General features: G+C 41.0%; 1 protein-coding gene across 1 annotated transcript in view; it reads left to right on the forward strand.

The window, feature by feature from the left end:
- The window catches only part of nrbp2b (nuclear receptor binding protein 2b), a 33,947-nt gene that overhangs the window by 12,363 nt on the left and 2,603 nt on the right, over positions 1–18,981 (forward strand). Inside the window, exons 2-17 of the mRNA XM_080050396.1 lie at positions 14,281–14,403; positions 14,941–15,042; positions 15,150–15,239; positions 15,729–15,769; positions 15,866–15,960; positions 16,107–16,130; positions 16,240–16,326; positions 16,803–16,858; positions 16,939–17,034; positions 17,303–17,435; positions 17,628–17,730; positions 17,836–17,886; positions 17,976–18,111; positions 18,400–18,453; positions 18,587–18,650; positions 18,919–18,974. Of these exons, the coding sequence (XP_079906522.1) occupies positions 14,281–14,403; positions 14,941–15,042; positions 15,150–15,239; positions 15,729–15,769; positions 15,866–15,960; positions 16,107–16,130; positions 16,240–16,326; positions 16,803–16,858; positions 16,939–17,034; positions 17,303–17,435; positions 17,628–17,730; positions 17,836–17,886; positions 17,976–18,111; positions 18,400–18,453; positions 18,587–18,650; positions 18,919–18,974 (1,311 nt within the window). The remainder of the gene's footprint in view (positions 1–14,280; positions 14,404–14,940; positions 15,043–15,149; positions 15,240–15,728; positions 15,770–15,865; positions 15,961–16,106; positions 16,131–16,239; positions 16,327–16,802; positions 16,859–16,938; positions 17,035–17,302; positions 17,436–17,627; positions 17,731–17,835; positions 17,887–17,975; positions 18,112–18,399; positions 18,454–18,586; positions 18,651–18,918; positions 18,975–18,981) is intronic.

Genomic DNA, 18,981 nt, shown 5'->3' on the forward strand with positions numbered 1-18,981 from the left:
TCGCGATGATCAGAGCTGTAGCTGCCATTGAAGACACAGAGGTCACGTCCTCTGTATTTCATTCTAGGAATAAAGGGGACTGAAACGTAGTTAATATTTTATTGTTCTCATCAGAGAAAGTTTTTTTTTTAATCGCTTTTGTGAAGTTAGTAATAAATTACATGTGACATTTTCGAGGCTTAGGAAAATTTATATATGTTAAACTTTATCATTCAGTCCGATGTTGTGTGTTGTGTGTGTGATGTAACCATCCTTTCAGCTCTATTTTCAGTCAACACAGCAGCACTGCATTTGCGTTGGAGCAGTTTATTTGATCATGATGCTCGAGGAAATATGCTGATTTCAAATGTTGTCATTTCTGTAACTCAACTTAAAACAACTTGGGCAGCTACGTCGCTTTTATCCATGCTTGACGTCCATTTTGGTGCCATTTTTATGTCTGTGCTCTTGCACAGGAAGATGAAGTTCCCATTCCTATTTCCACCTTCAAAACCCACCAACAAGCACAACACGGGACCCATTTGAATTGCTGCAAACATCTGAGGTGTAGGCAAATATTTAGAGGTTGGAAACCAGGCTGTTCTGTCAGCAGGATGGAAATCTTGTTGTGCAGGTAGCTTTTATAATTCAGCTTCTATCGTAAAGGAAACGTGACATTCACATAAGAAACAAGTTTAGGGACATTTTCCAGATTCTTTGGGTCGTTTTAGAAATGAACTGTCTGCTCTTGGGCAGGGTTGTTGTTGTTGCTCAGACTTATGGGCCTGTATTCACAAAGACAACAGCGCTGTGTGAGAAACGCTGCACCGTCATTCACTTTTATGGGACTGCAGCTTTGCTCGGGAGTGGTGCCAAGACAGAGGGCACAATAAAAAAAAACACTGCGGTGTCATCAGGGCGAGGCGCTGTGGTGGCCAATCACACGTGTTAAATGCACCAATTTCCTGTAGAACGCCCTATTTCTACTGTTTACCTCATGACGAAAAGCTAATGATTCCTGTCATGAGTTACTGTCTGTGTCTCATGGCAATCAAGCTTCGCAGGGTGCAGTGTTTTGGCATCTCAACCTTCGGACTCATGGATTTGTTACTCAAACTGTCTCTAGAGAAATCTTGTCCACCGCATCGATGATGACAACACGCATTGTAACTCTTGATAAAACTGTTAACCGATATCTGAGGGTTAGACAAACACACACTTACATCCTCCTGTGCTTTCACACAGACACTCCTAATCAAAGGTGGAGTCAGCGATTCTAGAGAATGTTTTTTATCACAATCAAACCTCTTCACAATCAGTACTGTGTGTGCGTGCTGAAAAACAGGCTTCTGTAAACGGGCATGTTGCTAGCTACAGTGGGCCCCCTTTGCTTACATACCATACCTATAGGTAGCAGATTGTGAGGAGATATTCACTCATTTTGACAACAAGCGTTCTCCAAAATCGCTGACTGCACCTGTAAGCCTTGTCTGTACATAGTAACTATGTATATACTTGTACTTTGTCTGTACAAGTTACATAACGGTATCAGACAGGCACACGAAACAACCAGCTTGCCGTCTCCATGCATGTCTGTCAACAAGTTTTTTTTGTATTGAACACGTACTGAATAGCCGGCTCAGGTTTACTCCCGCTACTCAGCCTAATCCCCCCCCTGGAAGATAAACCCCACATGATAAACACAACTCCTTTCTGCCCTGTCATCACATTCATATCTACTCTCTTTCAGCCTTCTTTGTTTCTCCACGTGGCCTTCGTAATAGGCTCAGTATCAGACACTTGTGCAATCGCTGCCTACAAAGGCAACCATTGCTGCGGGGTAGTTTCTTCAACTCAACTCTCTCACACACTTAAGTGGTTTCGTCTGTAAGACAATGTTGTTCTCCTACTCCTGCCTCTGGGTAATGCAGTGTGCTAATGTAAGTCCCAACATTCCGCGCTCAAACCCAGCTCTTAACTGTTACTGGCTTGGGCAAATACTCAGAAAGTCCATACACTGTTTACCAAGTGTTTTGAGGTTTTACCCTGAGTCAACACTTTTGCTTTTCTGGAAAGCTGTACTGCAGTAACCTCTGCTGGAGATGCAAAAGAAGGGGGGGGGGGGGCTGCGTTAAGTGTAGCTCACATAACATATTGCCCTGCGGCTGGGTTATATAGCAATAAAGCAAGGAGTGTGTTTGGATTTATGGATTTACATTTGTGATTTGGGTCAACCCAATCCTAAATCCTGTAGCCAGAAATGAACCCCACTTTATGGAGAACTTTAATATTCTGGAGGACTCAGCTAGACCCTGTTAAGCTTCTCCAAGAACACAGTCCGTAGCACATGGTTAAAGAGAAAAAAATACGGGAAGGGAGCCAGTTTCAAGTTAAGGCGCACACACACACACACACACACACACACACACACACACACACACACACACACACACATCCACATCCACACATCTTTGTAGCAGCCGAGTTAGAATCGTTGCTTCAATTCCAAGAACTGGACCGTTCATGAAGAAAATGTACCTATTGCAAAACAATCCTTCCTCTCTTTGAAGGTTCTATTTTGGAGCCAAAACTGTAGAAGGGTGAGTGAGTGGGTGAGTTTTTGGGTAAAACCCAAGTGAATTGAGTCAAACTGGAAGCCAATCTTGGACTATTCCCCATTGAATCAGCAGCCCACTCCCAATGTCCTAACCAGACCCCAGCACCGAAGTCATGCCAGGGCTCCAAATGAAACAGAACTTTCACAATAAGGTTTCTGTGGCCAGTAAAGTGCAGGGCGCCAATCTAATGTGTACAGCGTCCAAAAGGTTTTTTTCTCTCTCACTTTTATAACATAAAAAGCTTTTGTGATGTGTTGTTGAGGGAAACGCATCAAGACAATCATGCCTTCATAGAATAGAGTAGTAGAGCTTTTGGATCATTTTGGACTGTGTGTCGACTTTCGTTTTTAACAACACAAAGCTGTGATTTGTGCGGACTGGGGTGGAAGCTCAGCACCAAACAGCATACAGACAAATTCAGAAACCTCCTTTTGAGGAAAGTGTAGCATGTAGAAGCTAAGCTATTAATTTTGCTCCATATTTACTGACTTTATAATTGGACAGCTGTTTGCAAATGCATTGCACAAAGCAACTTTTTAAGGTGATGATACAGTATGTCAATCTTGTGTATACAGATTGTTGCTCTTCCCCCCCAAGTGGCCAACAATTCAATAAAAGCAAAAGAGTACCGAAGCATTAGTTGAAAAATATACTTGAAACAGCCCCTGAAATGTGTGGAGTACAAGAATAGAGTAGCATAACATGGAAACCTTACTGAAGTGTTGTACAAGCAAAAATACTTTTAAGTACAGTACTTAAGTAGTAGAATTATTTAGTTACATTCCACCACTGACCGCAGACTGATGGAAAATATGCCTAAAGGGCTCAATGAGAGCAGAGAGAGGCATTGCTGTTTGCACCGTGGGAAAACCCTGGCTGGAGTCTGTGATTCTGCAGGTCCGGACAAATAGACGGAGCCAGCAATCAGAGAAAAGCATCTTCCTTTTTAAAATCTGACACTGGAAAAAAATACATAATGTAGAAGTTTGTACATCTCCATCCCTTTCTTTATTGTGGAAATGTGACATGAATTTGTGGGAGTAATGGCAAGCATCTGTTTATCAATGATTGCCTGAGCAAAGAGAGATGATTCATACTGTTTTATTATGACTCGGCATGCATCAGTAGCAAACTAGAGAATCAGGGTAATCGCTGCAAAGGTTATGTTAGGATGTTGGTGTGAGGGGATTTTCCTGGAAGTAGTCGTTGCCGCAGGAGAGACAGTGGGATAAAGTGATTCCAGCTTCCGATCGATTACCTGCTGTTGCATTAACCCAGCAAGTAGATTTAGTTCCTTTGAACACAAATGGCTGTTATTAGGATGTTTTTTTACAGCGCATTTTTGTCTATTAACAGGCAGCCTACCTTTGGGTTTTAGACAATAGAATATCATCACCGATAAAATCATTGAAACTTTTTTTGTGCAGAGAAAAAGCACAAAATAATGATTATTTTATGGCGACTGAAGAGCCTCGTGCATCCATAGGATTCCAGACTGGACCTATAGGTCTGTTTGCTTTATTATAAATGACACACGTCGACCTCGTTAACCCTGGAGGGAGGAAAGGAGGCCTCACTGCAGGATTAAATGTATTTATCCCAACATGCAATTTAATCTGTTTTCAGACATAATATAGACTTAAAACAACAAAACGGCAACAAGAAAAGAGCATTTTTATCAAATGAATCCTGAATTATTTTAAGGATTAATTCAATTAAAGGGGTAAAACAGGCCGTAATGTGACGAGAATATGTTTTATTAAAATCACTTTTGATTCGTACAGCGCCAACAGAAACATTTATATCTATTAATGTGTGGTGCGACAGTTTTTGGTTGTGACATTGTGAGTTTGAATCTTGACCTTTGTTGCACGCCGTCCCTCTCTCATTTTCTCCCGTAAACAGCTACCGTCAAGTCAATGACAAAGGACTGCGATAACTTCCAGTGATTGTTTGAGGGGAAAAGCTACAACTGACGATGCTGCGGTGATAACAGAGCCAGATTAGGATTTATCTAACTGCTTTATGCAGTTTTAACCTTTTGCAGTGAAGGAGAGGCAAGCCAGAGCCATGTGGTTGCTATAGTACGATAAGGGGCGAGTGTTATTTCTTTCACAAAGGCCTTTGTTAGAAAAATAACTCATTTGTATGATATTATGCCCCCCCCCTTAAGTTGTATTTAACCATTGTATAATCATTTAAACAATTTGTATATTCTTCACATTTGACTTTAATAAATGTTCTCACTCAACATTTCTTAGTGCTGTGGAAACGAGGAGGTGAAACAGCTATAAAACCTAACCTGATTCTCCCATAGATAGCAACATTCCTGAGGCCTGATAACGCAAAGGCCTTTTCGGGCCAAGCAAGACTGGGGAGCTTAACCCAGTCACTAAAGGTCAGCAGAGGACGTCGAGAGAGAGAAGGGGATGTTTCCAAACACACATGGCAACAATAAATTGCCACTTTGTTTAGAGATAATAAAACCCCTTGCTGTCAAGAAGGGGTTTCAGTTTTTTGACTTTTCCTGTCCCTGAAGTAACCTGTTCTGTGATATCACTTCATTAAACATCCTCTAAGAACTTGGAAACTTCTCTCCAGTCATCCTTTATTTTTGCTTTCCATATTTCCGAATAAACGAACACGTAATTTAACATCCTGTTACCTTCACATGCGAGAGGAAAAGTCAGTTAGAAACGTATCTCACTCATGATTGAAACACAAAAACAGAGTAAAATGTATTTCACCAGCTACATAATTTCTATTTTGTAAATGTACTTAAGTCCAAGCAAGGTGGTAATTATTATCAGAAAAATGTTACTAATAGCACTTCTTATCTTCTCTGTCTGCTGGAAAAGGAGAAAGCAAACACTGTATTTATGCTGATAAAAATGGCCCCCGAGTGCCCTGACCTTGTACTGTTTCTTCCCACTTGAACACAGGAATGTCTGATTGCTTGTGTTTAAAGGGCGGAGGGCTTTTTCAGCTCACTGACTCGACAGTTTTAAGAAGCTTCGGGGCTTTGACACGGACAGATTTATGCTCAGGGTTCACAGCACACTGTGTGTGCAGATGAATGAGAGTGATGCTCGGACTCAAGTAGAGGTGGATTCTGATAAGTGATTAATCATCATCACTATGCAGTTACAGAGGAGGGGGACATGTTTACATTTGCTGAGCCTGCAGTTCATTCACAAAACATATTTTCTCTACATGTAATACTTAGTATTGAATCATTCTTACATCATAAATAAAAAAACAAATTATTTTGAGGCACCTGGAACCAAATAAGTAAGACTAGAATGTGCTCTTAAATCATAAGGAACTCTTGACTTTTGTTGTTTAAAATTCATTTAAATCAAAATTATTTCAGCATTCGGTTTTGAAACTGGTAAAGTGCTGTTAAATATCCAAGGCCTAGACTCAGTGATTGCTGCTTACTGTCTCTTACTTGCAGTGTTAAGTGGTGTGAAGACAACACTCCTACACACACACATACATACACACACACACGCACACACACACACACACACACACACACGCACACATGTAGGCAGGCAGGAACAAATATATAATGTAACTTTCAGCCACATTCACTCGCCTCTCTCCTGCAGGTTGACGTGACATCAAAGCCTCATTTATAAAATCATAAATCATTGTCAATGTGTTCAAAGTCTTACGCAATGAGACGGCTCAACACTTCTCATTCTCATCACATCCCAGTCAGGGCAGCCAGCATCTTCCTTTCTTGAATGCTGCTGAGGCTTTGCCATCTCTCTCTCTGTCTCTCTCTCTGTCTCTCTGTCTCTCTCTCAGTCTCTCTCTCTGTCTCTCTCTCTCTCTCTCTCTCTCTCTCTCTCTCTCTCTCCCCTTATAAATCTGCGGCCTTGTCACTGTGACAATAGGAGCGAGGACAGCCCTGCCAGTGTAATCTTGTAGCCCTGGTACAGACTGAAACACAGACACAGAAGATTTCATAATAGCTAAAAAAAAGCTAAAAAAGTTTCGCTACAAAGCATCTGGAGAAACCACGCATTTACTAATCTTTTGTGAAGGCCTCTAACCAATCTCTCTCGTGTCACTTGGTCAATGCCACTTCTGTTTGTAATAAAGAGTTTTCTATTGGCAGGACGGATGTGATTTCAACCAGGTCTTCTTTTTATTAAAATGGGTGGTGTTTTCTAAAGCACAGCAGGACGTAATATTTTTCTTTTTTTGATTAGAAATTGTTAGCAGAGTTTAGGGGGGGGGGAATAATGGGTGAACCACTTTTTTGTGTCCTGTTTCTGTTTATTTTGCAGCAGCTCTGTGTCTGTCTGCTTTGCTTAACCCGCCCTTGCTGTCCTACATTCCTCTCTTAGCAGGGAGCCTCAACTTCTCCTCGAGAAAATGAAATAGTGAGACATGATGTGGGGCTCATCTGTCTGATATGTCTGCTCATGCGTGAGCCTGTGGGACCTTGCGTGTCCTTTTTTTTGAAAGAGGTCCAGTCCAAGAGTAGAGCTCCCCGGGCCGCAGTTTTTTTTAATTAAGATAATGTGGGAGCGGTGAAGGGCATTAATCTGAGAAATGCTCCGGACGACATCATTTTTTCTCCTGGATGATATAAACTGTCATCTGACTTTGGAATGTTGCACATTTCCTGTCCACTGCTTGACTTGTCACAGACGGGTGCTATCATGTTAGTCTTCACGGCGAGCGGTCACAGTCACACACACACACACACACACACACACACACACACACACACACACACACACACACACACACACACACACTATCCGAGATGCTGACCTGATTGTGTGTTGCACATGTGACACCATTAGGCGAGGGAACGAGATGTGGAGACAGAGTAGATCAACTCGGGTTGAGGCCCACAAGGCTTATGTGAGAGACAGGTCAATGAGGGGTGAGACGGAAGGACGAAACGGAAGAATAGATGAATAGTTAAGGGTCAGGTTTTTAAAGATGCACCGATCTGCACTGTTTTTCAGTTACTGCCTGCTTCTGAAATGGTTTGGGATATCAGCTAATAACATGATTGGCCAATACCTCCTAAATGTACTCCAACTGAAAGTATTCCATTTATAAACATGTGAAATGAAGCAAAGCCGTTATTTTGACACATTTCGATGGTGTAACTGAACCGTAAACGTCAAAATTGCCATTTATACATTTTTGGACAGTTGACTGTTGAAATGACAGCGTTTACTACCTCGTTGAATTCAAATCTGTAAAATAATCCTGGAACAACAAAACTGTGGCTATTTGACTAGTTGTATTACTTCCCAGGCTTTCCAGGAACAAAAGGTACCTAAAAGGTCAAGGAATGAACAACATTTTATGACGAATTCATTTTAATCAATTACAAGATGAACAAGTTCATTCAGAGATGTAATAATTGAATTATATTATCTATGATCAGAATAATTTTTCAGGTATTGGCAGAGTACGGTTGTATTTTTAGATGTACAAAATCTAACACAGTGCTTGTGTCTCTTTCCCTTTATTCACACATCCACAGTGCAGATTTTCTACCTTCATGCACATCGCACAACATTTCAGTCCACCTTCTTTGATCCCGCTCCACTTTGATGCCGGCAAAATCTCTGCTAGACGAAGCACAAGGCAGCAGAGAAAGAGGGCCTGCGCTCATTTACATACAGCACACACACCTAGCAACTAGCTAGTACGGTGTATTGCAGATAGCTTGGGTGTAGTCTTTACCGTACAGAATCTAGTTATTGAATATTAATGTGGTGCGGAGTATCAGCTCATCGCCGAGGTAGGACGTGTAGGAGACAAAGCTCTTTGTTTCTGTAAGGCCTGGGCCCACACACACACACACACACAGGCTCAGACAAAGACGCTCTTTCATAATATAGGATGCCTCTGCTGGGAGAAACACTACGAAAGAGCTGCATGACTTTACATTGGACTACTGTACACTAGTCCTCTTCTACGTCTCTGGTAATCCTCCTATGGCTGACTCAACATAACGCTTCTTTTATATTTTTTTTGAGATAACTACTGGCAAACGAGTTGATATACCCCAAATCTTTCAGAATACTTGCTGCTGCACAATACACCTTTCCTTTCCTGCGAAATATTCATAATTTTTTGTTAACTAAATAATTATTTTGATCTCATCTCTTTCTGCGATACATAATGATTCAGTCTTGTTGTAAAAACGGGCAAACATAGCCGAAACAAATGCATAACCTCATAAACGATAAGCAACCAAATTAAAGTGCCACGGCATCTTGCTCACCTGTACACTGCCCTGGTGGTGTAGATGTTTAACACACAGGCCATGAACTACAGGGTCCCCGGTTGGAGTCTGTCCTGGAACGTTTGTGGCATGTGAATCCCTCTGTCTCTCTAAAGGCATAAAGTGAAAGTTAATAAACGATATTGGTGTGCGAACTCATTAGGAAGTTGTTAGATTTAGACATTAAATAGGCATCTTCCTTTCTTCTACTAATACATGACATGGTATTGCGGTGGATTGTGGGTAATCTGTCGTGGTGCTGTGTATCCGACAGAAAGTGGAGACGCCATTGAAAGAGGAGATTTATTTTTGTTGATATTACTTTGGTTGATTGCTTGTGGTTCTTTTCTAAATGGGAGCTACACAATGCGTGGAGCAACTTGTATCAACAAATCAAAATAAAGAGAACGTCATGGGACCACCGAGAATAAATCATGTGGTGATGAGGTAATACGAGGTTAGTGTAACAGCCTTCTAGATCTGGTTTTACCCGGCCTCGGATGTAGTTGAGCTATAACAAACGTCAGAACAGAATGTTGTGTTGACATGAACACACGATCCCTCCATCCATTTCCAAACCCTAAAATCCACCTCCCCTTCCAGTAGCCAATAGCAGCCTTTCAAATCCGGTGTGTGCTGTTTACAAGCCTCACGGTACCATGACCAAGACACGGAGCCCGCTAAACCCCTGGGACATGGAAGCTGGCACTGGCGACACAGTGTTTCTCAACCGTCCAGAGTAAATAAACAATAGTGAGGGCCTGACGCCAGACGGGAAACGGACATGGTTCCCTTTCCTGACAGCTACTGTAGGGAAGGAATTCCCCATGTAAGAGCAGTAATCAGATTATTATCTCTTGTAGGGCGTGTAGTAGTAAAATACTGACCCTGCGTTACAAATCACATAGGCTACTTTGTCTTTTTACTACTATACTAAAGGATACTTGCATACTAAATAATTAAATTGGATGCATAAGAACAACCAGGTATTTTTAGCATGCTGCATTTGACTGGCATGTATTGGGACATGATCCTACATCTTTTTTTTTTGTTACACTCTAAATGGAAGTATAGGTATTTTGGAACGCAGGGCAAGTCATGTCTCGTCTGCTGCTCTCCTCGCTTGTGGAGAAACCCAACACTTCACAGCAACACTCTGCTGTATAGGTTGAGCAATAAACAAACAACAGTGGCCCCAAAAAAAAAAACATTTGGTGTAGCATTTCATTCTCTTGAGGCTGGCTTATTTCAGGAAAATACTGCACTATTAAAATCTGAATATTAATAGCAGCCTTTTGTGGTCACTCTGATTGCTGCTGTTTGTCTTCTGCTTGTTTGGTTGTCGGGTTTTTAACAAACCTCCTCCTGTCAAGTCTGATGCAGAAAGACGTTCTTGACTCCATTCTTCGCCAGAGTCTCAGATGATGATGATGTGAAGGGCGGCACAAGCGGAGCTCTGTGGCACACGACAATGGTTAGCATTTAGCAGCAGTAATAAGTAGTAATTGAGGTGGAGAGTGACGTGCAAATAATAGTGGTTTAGTCCTCAGCTGTTTGTCACAGACGCCCAGCTGAAGTTTTAAGAACACAGACATACTGATGATGGGTATAGAAATAGTGTCACACGCGTGCTTGTGTATTTTCAAAATGTCTTCAACTTCTGAATACAGCTGAGTTTACAAGTATCTTAAAGTTTAGGATTCAGGCTCAGGTTAGAGCAGAGAGAAAGAATATGGTTGTAAAGCAGGTTTGAGCTAACAATATGTTCCGTTTTGACTTCAAAACTGGTTGATACAAATTGTTTGCATGTTTAAAAAAATAAATAATGACATAACCCATTGAGCAATGTGTACTTTTAGGAAGGAGTTTTTATTTTAAACGGTTTGGCTAAGGGCTCCTAGTTTCCTTTGACGGAACACAACTTCCAGTCATTTAAAAGCACCCTGTGGAGTTTTTAAAATATTTTCTTTTATCACCAGTAGCACTTTGGAGCAAAAGTTTTATGAATGGGTCCCCAGGTTGCTTGTATAGTGCATTCCCAAAAAAGAGGACTGCAAGGTTACTTAAAATATTTTTTAAATGAGCTTTCAAATAGTTTTCTACAAGATACAAAACACTCTATTTTCATTGTATGCATACGAAGGAATGACAGTAGTGGCAATTAGTGTAAATAGAGTAGATTAGGTAAAAAAGTTTTGAAAACAAAAACACTGTTGCTATGCTGAGAGCACCAAGCCGCTACACCAATGGGTGCGCCGCCATATTTAGGGAAATGCATTCAACTTGATGTCACCAACAGCGTTTAGACTGGTTTTTGTCCTTCACTTTTATTTGCTGTTGAGCTACATAATAAAAGTAAATGTCAATAGAGTCTCTGATAAAAATAACTGAACTGACTGACTCATGTTGCCTTAGTAATCGTAAGATCTGGCAGGAGTTTAATACTGATACGTTTAAAATCAATAATGGATTCTTAAGTTGCTCATTCCTGTCCAAATCTTGATTGCTCAAGGTCAAATATACGATGACATGAGGCATACAGTTAATAAAGAAAAACAAACACGATTAAAAAGGGATACATTAAATTTCTGTTAGTAATTGAACATGTTCAGAGTTCTAGTGGCTTTCGTATTTGTTAGTCCTTTTGGAATTTCAAAGTATAATTTCACTTTGTCTTTTTTGGTTGGTGAATATTGGGTTTTCTTGCAGACCATTTTCATTTATGGATGTAAAATTAACCAAAAAGAATGCTTTAGTTCTGGAACCCTTCAACTCCAAAGAAAAGTGTCACCACCACACAGCCAGCAAAGCACAGCTATGGTCTATGAGCTGCCTTCCTCGGCGTCTGCCCAACATCAGTGGCAGACTGGAGAGTTTTGCATGGAAACAAAGCCTTTTGGCAGTATATGCGCAACTGATTCCTGAAAGGTGGTGTTGACAGTTGGGTTGCTACATGTACAGATGACCCACATCAGTTTAAAATGTGTTTATTGTTGGATTGATTTTTTCCTTTAGTCAAACCATTTCCTCGTGGCCTGGAAGCAAATGTTCCATGGCACTGTACCAGTCCGTGGTGTCGAAGGGGGTTTAACCACTGATTTATAGTTTTCAGTTCAGGTCACCAAACCAGGATTTATGTGATCTCGTTTACTGTAGAGCCGATAGTTTATCGATCCTTGTGAGGGATTTCCGTGGAGGTCAGAGGTCAGGGTCCTGGAGCTGGTAAAGATTTCTTGTAATACCTGAGCGGTGTGTCATGAAGTGAGTTGGACATAGCCCAGTTTTCTTTTTTTTCAGCTAACTGGACAAAACCTAAGACCCAATTCTAAAATGATTGGTATCAGGACAGTGGTTATCAACTTTCTTTTATTAACCAAGGTTTTAATCTTTGGGCTCTGTGTTCATTCCCATAAAAGGGTGTCTGGCACATTGCATTGCAGAGCTTTTGCATTGTATACACGACACAGGAGATTCAAACACTTTATTCAAAAACTGCATGTAGGTCTGACGCTGTCTCATAGTTAGCGATATGCACGAATCCCTTAAATTTTTGGGCCAGTCAAATAAGTTAGGAATTATTAGTGTTAAATACCTGTATACTAATTTATTTCAAAGTCTGTGCTGTTTGTGAATATTTATGTAAAATGTCAAGTCTACTGTGCAGCAGCTATTTGCCTACCATCGCATTTCATATGCAAGTAAACGTCATACTGATTGATAATAGCCTATATGGTGAACTATTCATATATGATAGCCATACCTGCCATTTTTTTAGAAGGCTTTTTTGTTGTTGTTGCAATTTTGTGCGACTGGCAGGGAACACTATGGATATACTCAGTAGTTCAGTGATAACAAGAACAAATTGTAATTTGCCCTGCATACAGTATTTCATGTTTTCTGCATATTTACCTTTGGTCTCTATGGCAAAACAAATGCTGTGTAATGCTAAAGTTTACTTGTTCCCTCAGTGTGAATCTGCAGTATTTCGCTTATATAGAATATCGTCAGGCTCAAAGGATTTCCCAAAGTAGTCTATTATCAAAAGGGTGGGGGCTTTTTATGGCTGATTTCAATTCCAAAATCTGAACATGACCTCCTCGTAGCAGGTTAAGCATGCATGACTAGCTACCGTAAAGTAGGCAGGTTGAAAACAGAGTCGCCTTTTTGACAATGGAAGCTAGAGCTTTAGACTCAGCATACCTAGCCAACCTGTTAATCTCGCTTCGTGGTACAGGCCTCAGAATGTGAAAAAAAACACTTGCGTAGTAAAATCTTGGAAATCCTTGGGGGGAGGGGCAGCTAATGAATTGAGAGTTTGAACCTGCCGACCTCTGGAAACAACGCCAATTGTCAAACACGAGATGCTGGATTAGTAGGAATTCAGAGCATTGCATCAAGGTTAAACCAGTGTACCTACTCACAGCACCACTTCTACTGCAGAGAGGTATCAGAAGGTTATACGCTGAGGCTGCATTGTCCTGCCATGAGCAGTTTTTATAGCTTTGGTGCAGCCTCCTCCATCTTGTGGCCCGTGTCTCACCTCTATTAATCCCTCAATCCCCACGCTCTCTCTCTTTCTCTCTCGCTGTCTGCTTGTAATCCATCTCTTCACTCACTACACAAGCTGCTGCTCATCCTGTCACCCCTCTTCACTCCACATCATGGTATAGCTGGCTTACATAACCTCACTTCCCCTCCCATCTATCCATGCTAGTGCATTAACAGATAGAGAGCTGAATTTGATTGTTTTTTTAATAGAACCTTATAGACAGTAGATTCAACTGTTTATTAATGGAGCTGCCATTGTCAGAGATGTGTGAAATGATTATAAGGAGCTTTTTAGCAGATGCTTTCTAATTTAGACGTGCTTTTTAGTTGAGTATTCGTAAAGGAAAATGTATTAACTACTGCCCTATAAACGGGGTCAGTTTTTTTACAAATAACAGAGCATCCAATCATCTTTCAGCACATTGTTTTGGTTCCACACTCTGCAACTGTATTTCATAGCTTTAACTTTATGACAGAAAGAGAAATGAAGTGACTTGCTGGTAAACATATAGTGGAGCATTTAGCATGTAAAGAATCGGATATGTCGTTTGTTAAGTTGCTGGAGACCAAGTCAGAGGTAGAAATGTGAGAGAATATTGGAGTAAAATTCATCATATGGAAACAAAAATGACTCCAAATAAATGCTATCGTCGCTATGTATCTGGATTTGTAAAGAAGCATCTGTTTGCTATATCTAACTTTATAAGACAATGGCAGTGTTGTGTTCACGGGCTGGGGTCTTTACTTCTTCCCCGAAAGTGGCAAAAAATAAAATCCTTTAATGCAGGTTTAATGTTGTGTGATTTTGCAGTGCCAGTGCTTCCATTATCAAGCCCTGTATGTGTTTCTGTCTGCCCCCTGCAGGTGAGCCAAGGTAATGTCCCAGGTGTGGAGAGTGCATCCCTGGCCATGGACACAGAGGAGGGCGTGGAGGTGGTGTGGAACGAGGTGCTCTTCTCCGACAAGAAGGTCTTCAAAGCACTAGAGGTAAACTGACATGATGTGCTTTACATTTCAAACTTGCAGGTGTTCTTCATACGTTTGGTTTAATCGACAGTGGGACTCCAGTCGTCTTTCTTTGGAGGGTTAGCCTGCAGCCTCTTCTCAGTCAAAAATATTTCAATGAGTTTTTCCTTCTTTGCTAAGCTTATTGAAGCTTTTACCAAGGACATTAGGGGCAATAGGTATAATAGAAGAAAAGAGAAATCAATTACTGTTCTAATTTTATTTATGATCTTTTAAGCAATCTCTTTTTAAAGTTTAAAAGCTGAAAATGAAATATTCTTTTGTTGTGTTCTTTTCCCAGGATCTGCTTCATCCCTAAACACATATGTATAAAACATATGTATACATTTCAGAATAAAAGCTTCAAAATATCTTGAAACATAAAATATGTTTCCCCCAACAGAACCTTCATTTCTGCTTTGGTGAAGCTTGAAACAACCAATCGATTATTTCAAATGCCTCATCTGGACAAGGGTGTGCTATAAACATGTGATCTGATGTATGTTTTTTTTTCTATAGGAGAAGATCAAGGAGATGTTTGAGAACCTGATGCAGGTGGAACATCCCAACATCGTCAAGTTCCACAAGTACTGGCTGGACATGCAGGAGAGCCAGGCGCGGGTAATGACTTCTTATCCTGTCTAGTCTTTTTATTACTCTCTCCACACACTTGTGACATAACAGTTTTCCCTCCTCCCCCTGTCTTCCTCCCCCCACCACACACACAGGTCATATTCATTACAGAATACATGTCGTCGGGCAGCCTCAAGCAATTTCTGAAGAAAACCAAGAAGAACCACAAGACTATGAATGTGAAGGTCTGTGTTTTTCACTCAGGTCACGTACTGTGTTTGCTTGTTCTTTACCCAGTCTGTCCTACGGTGGTGGCACGGGGTAATGCAGACCACTCACTTTTCAGATGCATATTTCCTGTAGGATTACAGATTATGTAAGAGGACATATATCCAATCCTTGCTGGTTTCTAGGGTTGAAACCTGCCTGCAATTTATCCCGCCTCTCTCTCTCTCTCTCTCTCTCTCTCTCTCTCTCTCTCTCTCTCTCTCTCTCTCTCTCTCTCTCTCTCTTCTGTTTTTCTACATCTCCTGCTGTCCACTCAATAATGCAAAGCCATGAACAGCGAAATAAAAAAGTGCTGCTGCTATGTTTGATATTACTCACGTGAGAATAATTGAGAAATATTGTATTGTAGTGTATAACAGTGCAGTGTAAATTTTCCATATGCTCCTTAGTGGAGTACAATTTGTGTCTTTAGAGGATTCATGTTGCTCTGTCGTACTGCCTTTTAGGCCTGGAAGAGATGGTGCACCCAGATTCTCTCTGCCCTCAGGTACTGACTGATTTCTTCCCCGGGATTTAATCATGAGAGCTTTCTATCGTCCAGGCCATGTCATTAACCACCACACGTCTTATTGTTTACCGACAGTTATCTGCACTCTTGTGACCCGCCGATAATCCATGGCAACCTGACATGCGACACAATCTTCATTCAGCACAACGGCCTCATCAAGATTGGCTCAGGTCTGCTCCCCACAGGGCTTTTTCTGTTACTACAATCAGCATTGGCCACCAATGTTGAGAATTTCTAGATTCACTATTATAAATATCTGCTGCTTAACCAAACAGTAAAACAATATCTCAATTATGCTTCATTTTCTTTTCCATAGTGTGGCATCGGCTTTTTGTTAATGGTAAGAAATTTCAGTTTTTTAAGTAGATATCCCTTGTCATGGTTGTAATATCTATCGGTCGGTTTATCCCAGCTTACATATCTGTGTAATCTTTATCTCCTCTTGCCAGTGTTTCCGGATGCCAGTGTCCAAAATAAAGCGAGGCAGAATCGCGACGAGCAGAGGAATCTGCATTTTTTTGCTCCAGAATATGGAGGTTAGTGTGATGGAGCGTAGTTTGGGTGCAACTTTTCTGAGGACTTTATTATTATTTTTTTTTTTCATACATTTTGTGACCCATGTCTTTCCATATTATCCTTTTCTCACAATAAATGCAGGCCGGATCCTTACATCAATGTAAAATAGGCCTTTTGCAGCCATGTTCACCAGAGAATTGTGGGAAGTGTGTGACCTAATAAGAACATGATGAAGTGATTGTGAAACAAAACATTGTTATTGTTCCACACAAATTACTTGCAGACAATGAATGTAATATGTTGTGCTGTACAGCTGTAAAAAGATGAGATTGGTCAAATATGTTTTGTCAATATGGTTCAATCTTACAGAGACTGACTCACTGTGTGTTAAAACTAAATAATGACTACATTTAAATGTCAAGGGGAAGCTTTTCCTTCAAGTTATCTATCAGCCTAACCTCCCTCATCTTTGCTTCTCCCTTATATCTGTTCGTAGCTGGCGAAGATGACTATGCCATAGACATTTTCTCCTTTGGCATCTGTGCTCTGGAGGTGAGAGAAACGGATCCGTAACCGTTCCCGTCTGTGTGTGTCAATGTGTGAGCTTGTTAACAGATAACTTGTCCCCCTAGATGGCAGTGTTGGAGATCCAGGCCAATGGTGATACTGCCGTGTCCAAGGAGGCCATCGTCAATGCGGGTCAATCTCTGGAAGACCATCTCATGAGAGTGAGTGTCAGAAATACTTCGTGTCCTAAATAGTATACACACATACCCAAAGAAAACATGGAGATCAAGACAAACAGACCCACGCTACTCTATTGACAATTGCCTGGGTTTATTTCATACTACATACAGAAACTTTGCACAGTTTAAAAGTGAATGTTTTGGTGAAAAATGCCTCTTATCAAATGGAGAATAAATAGTACTGCTCGGTAAACTGGGTCACACTGTACAGTCATGCGGTAATGTGTTGGTATAATTTATGTTCCTGCAGGAGTTCACCCAGTCCTGTCTGCGTCAAGAAGCCAAGATCCGTCCCACGGCTCACGACCTTCTGTTCCACCGCGTCCTGTTCGAGGTGCACTCCCTCAAACTGCTGGCCGCCCACTGCTTCATCAACAACCAGTGTGAGTTTCTCACCTCCGCATTACGCCACATTTACCACATGAAAGCCCCTCTCTCAGTCCCCACATTTTACTGGTTCCTATGTGCAGCAGATCAATGCTATCACCTTCAAGCAGGTTTTAAAATTGTACCAAAAGTGTATTTGCATTTTAAGTCTTTTTACTTATGTCCAAAACTTGTCTTTGGATCCACAGACTTGCTTCCGGAAAACTGCGTTGAGGAGAAAACCAAGTCTTTTGACCCCAACGGCCTCATGGCGGAGATCAGACATGAAGACAGAGAGGGAGTTCAGCTCAAGTAAAATCCCACTCACTCACCTTATTTCTTCTGGGAATATTTCAGTGACATGCCAAGCACCACGCTCACTGTCCTCTTCCGTGTGTGTCTCATCTTGTCTCGTAGATATTCCCACGTGTCTCCTTTGGAACTTGACAAGTTTCTGGAGGACGTCAAGTAAGTGCAAGAACGGTATACAACTCCTTTATGAATCAGTGTAAATGATTCCCGTAGTACAATATTTTCATCCTTTTTCCCGTCTTTAGGAATGGGATTTACCCATTGATGAACTTTGCCTCGTCCAGGCCTCACCCGGTCCCCCGCGCCCTCTCCTTGTCCCATGAGCAGGTTGAGACGGTGAAGACGCCCACTCCTGAACCCCAGGAGACAGAAAGCAGGAAGGTAAGACTTTCAAGATGTCCCCCACACACAGAAACAACCTGTATGTGATGCTTGAGTCGGTCAAATTTCTGGTTTAGCAGTATTTGTATTATGTGTATTTTCATTTAATGCCCCTACATTAAAAATGTGTTGTTACTGTAATGTTAGGAAAGTCGTTGTGTGTGTTGTTTATGTAAATATATGTAATGGGACCTGCATGTGTTTGTGTACACATCTGTTAATCACCCAAATATAAATGTTTTCACTGTGTCCTCAAGTTGCTGTTTTTACTCTCTGACTGTGCTGTAGGTCGTTCAGATACACTGTAATTTGGAGTCAAATGAAGAAGGGACCAAAACTCATGTGAGTCACACACATTGCCAGTTATTTTCCTTCAACATTTGTTTTAGATGGTTTGTTTGGTTATTGTGGTTAAAACAGTAATCCAGCTTGATTTATTGACTTAAGTCTGATTTGATTTTTGATTTCTCCCTAGCTCTCTTTGTTTCTGAAGATGGATGACAAACTTCACAGGCAGCTAAGCTGCGACATCCTTCCAAGTGAGTAAGGACAAAGAAAGCATTGTTCCACAGTTCTCTTACATTCCATGAAAATTACCACAGCCTCAGTCAGTTTCTCATTACAATCCAACTTCTCTGGCCTCTGGCTCTCAGACCCAAGCCCACCGCTTCCTCCCAAAGACTTCTAAACAAGTCATAAATATACTAAATTTAAAAAAAAAAAAAAACTCCAATAAATCTCCAATTTACACATACATTTTAATTGCAGATTGTTTTGTTACTGACATATTTAATGTTAAACTTTCAGCGGACAGCTCCAAAGACCTCGCCAGTGAGCTTGTTCACTACGCCTTCATAAATGAGGTAGATA

This window comes from Ammodytes marinus, assembly GCF_949987685.1.
Source record: "Ammodytes marinus genome assembly, chromosome: 21".
Lineage (NCBI taxonomy): Eukaryota > Metazoa > Chordata > Actinopteri > Uranoscopiformes > Ammodytidae > Ammodytes > Ammodytes marinus.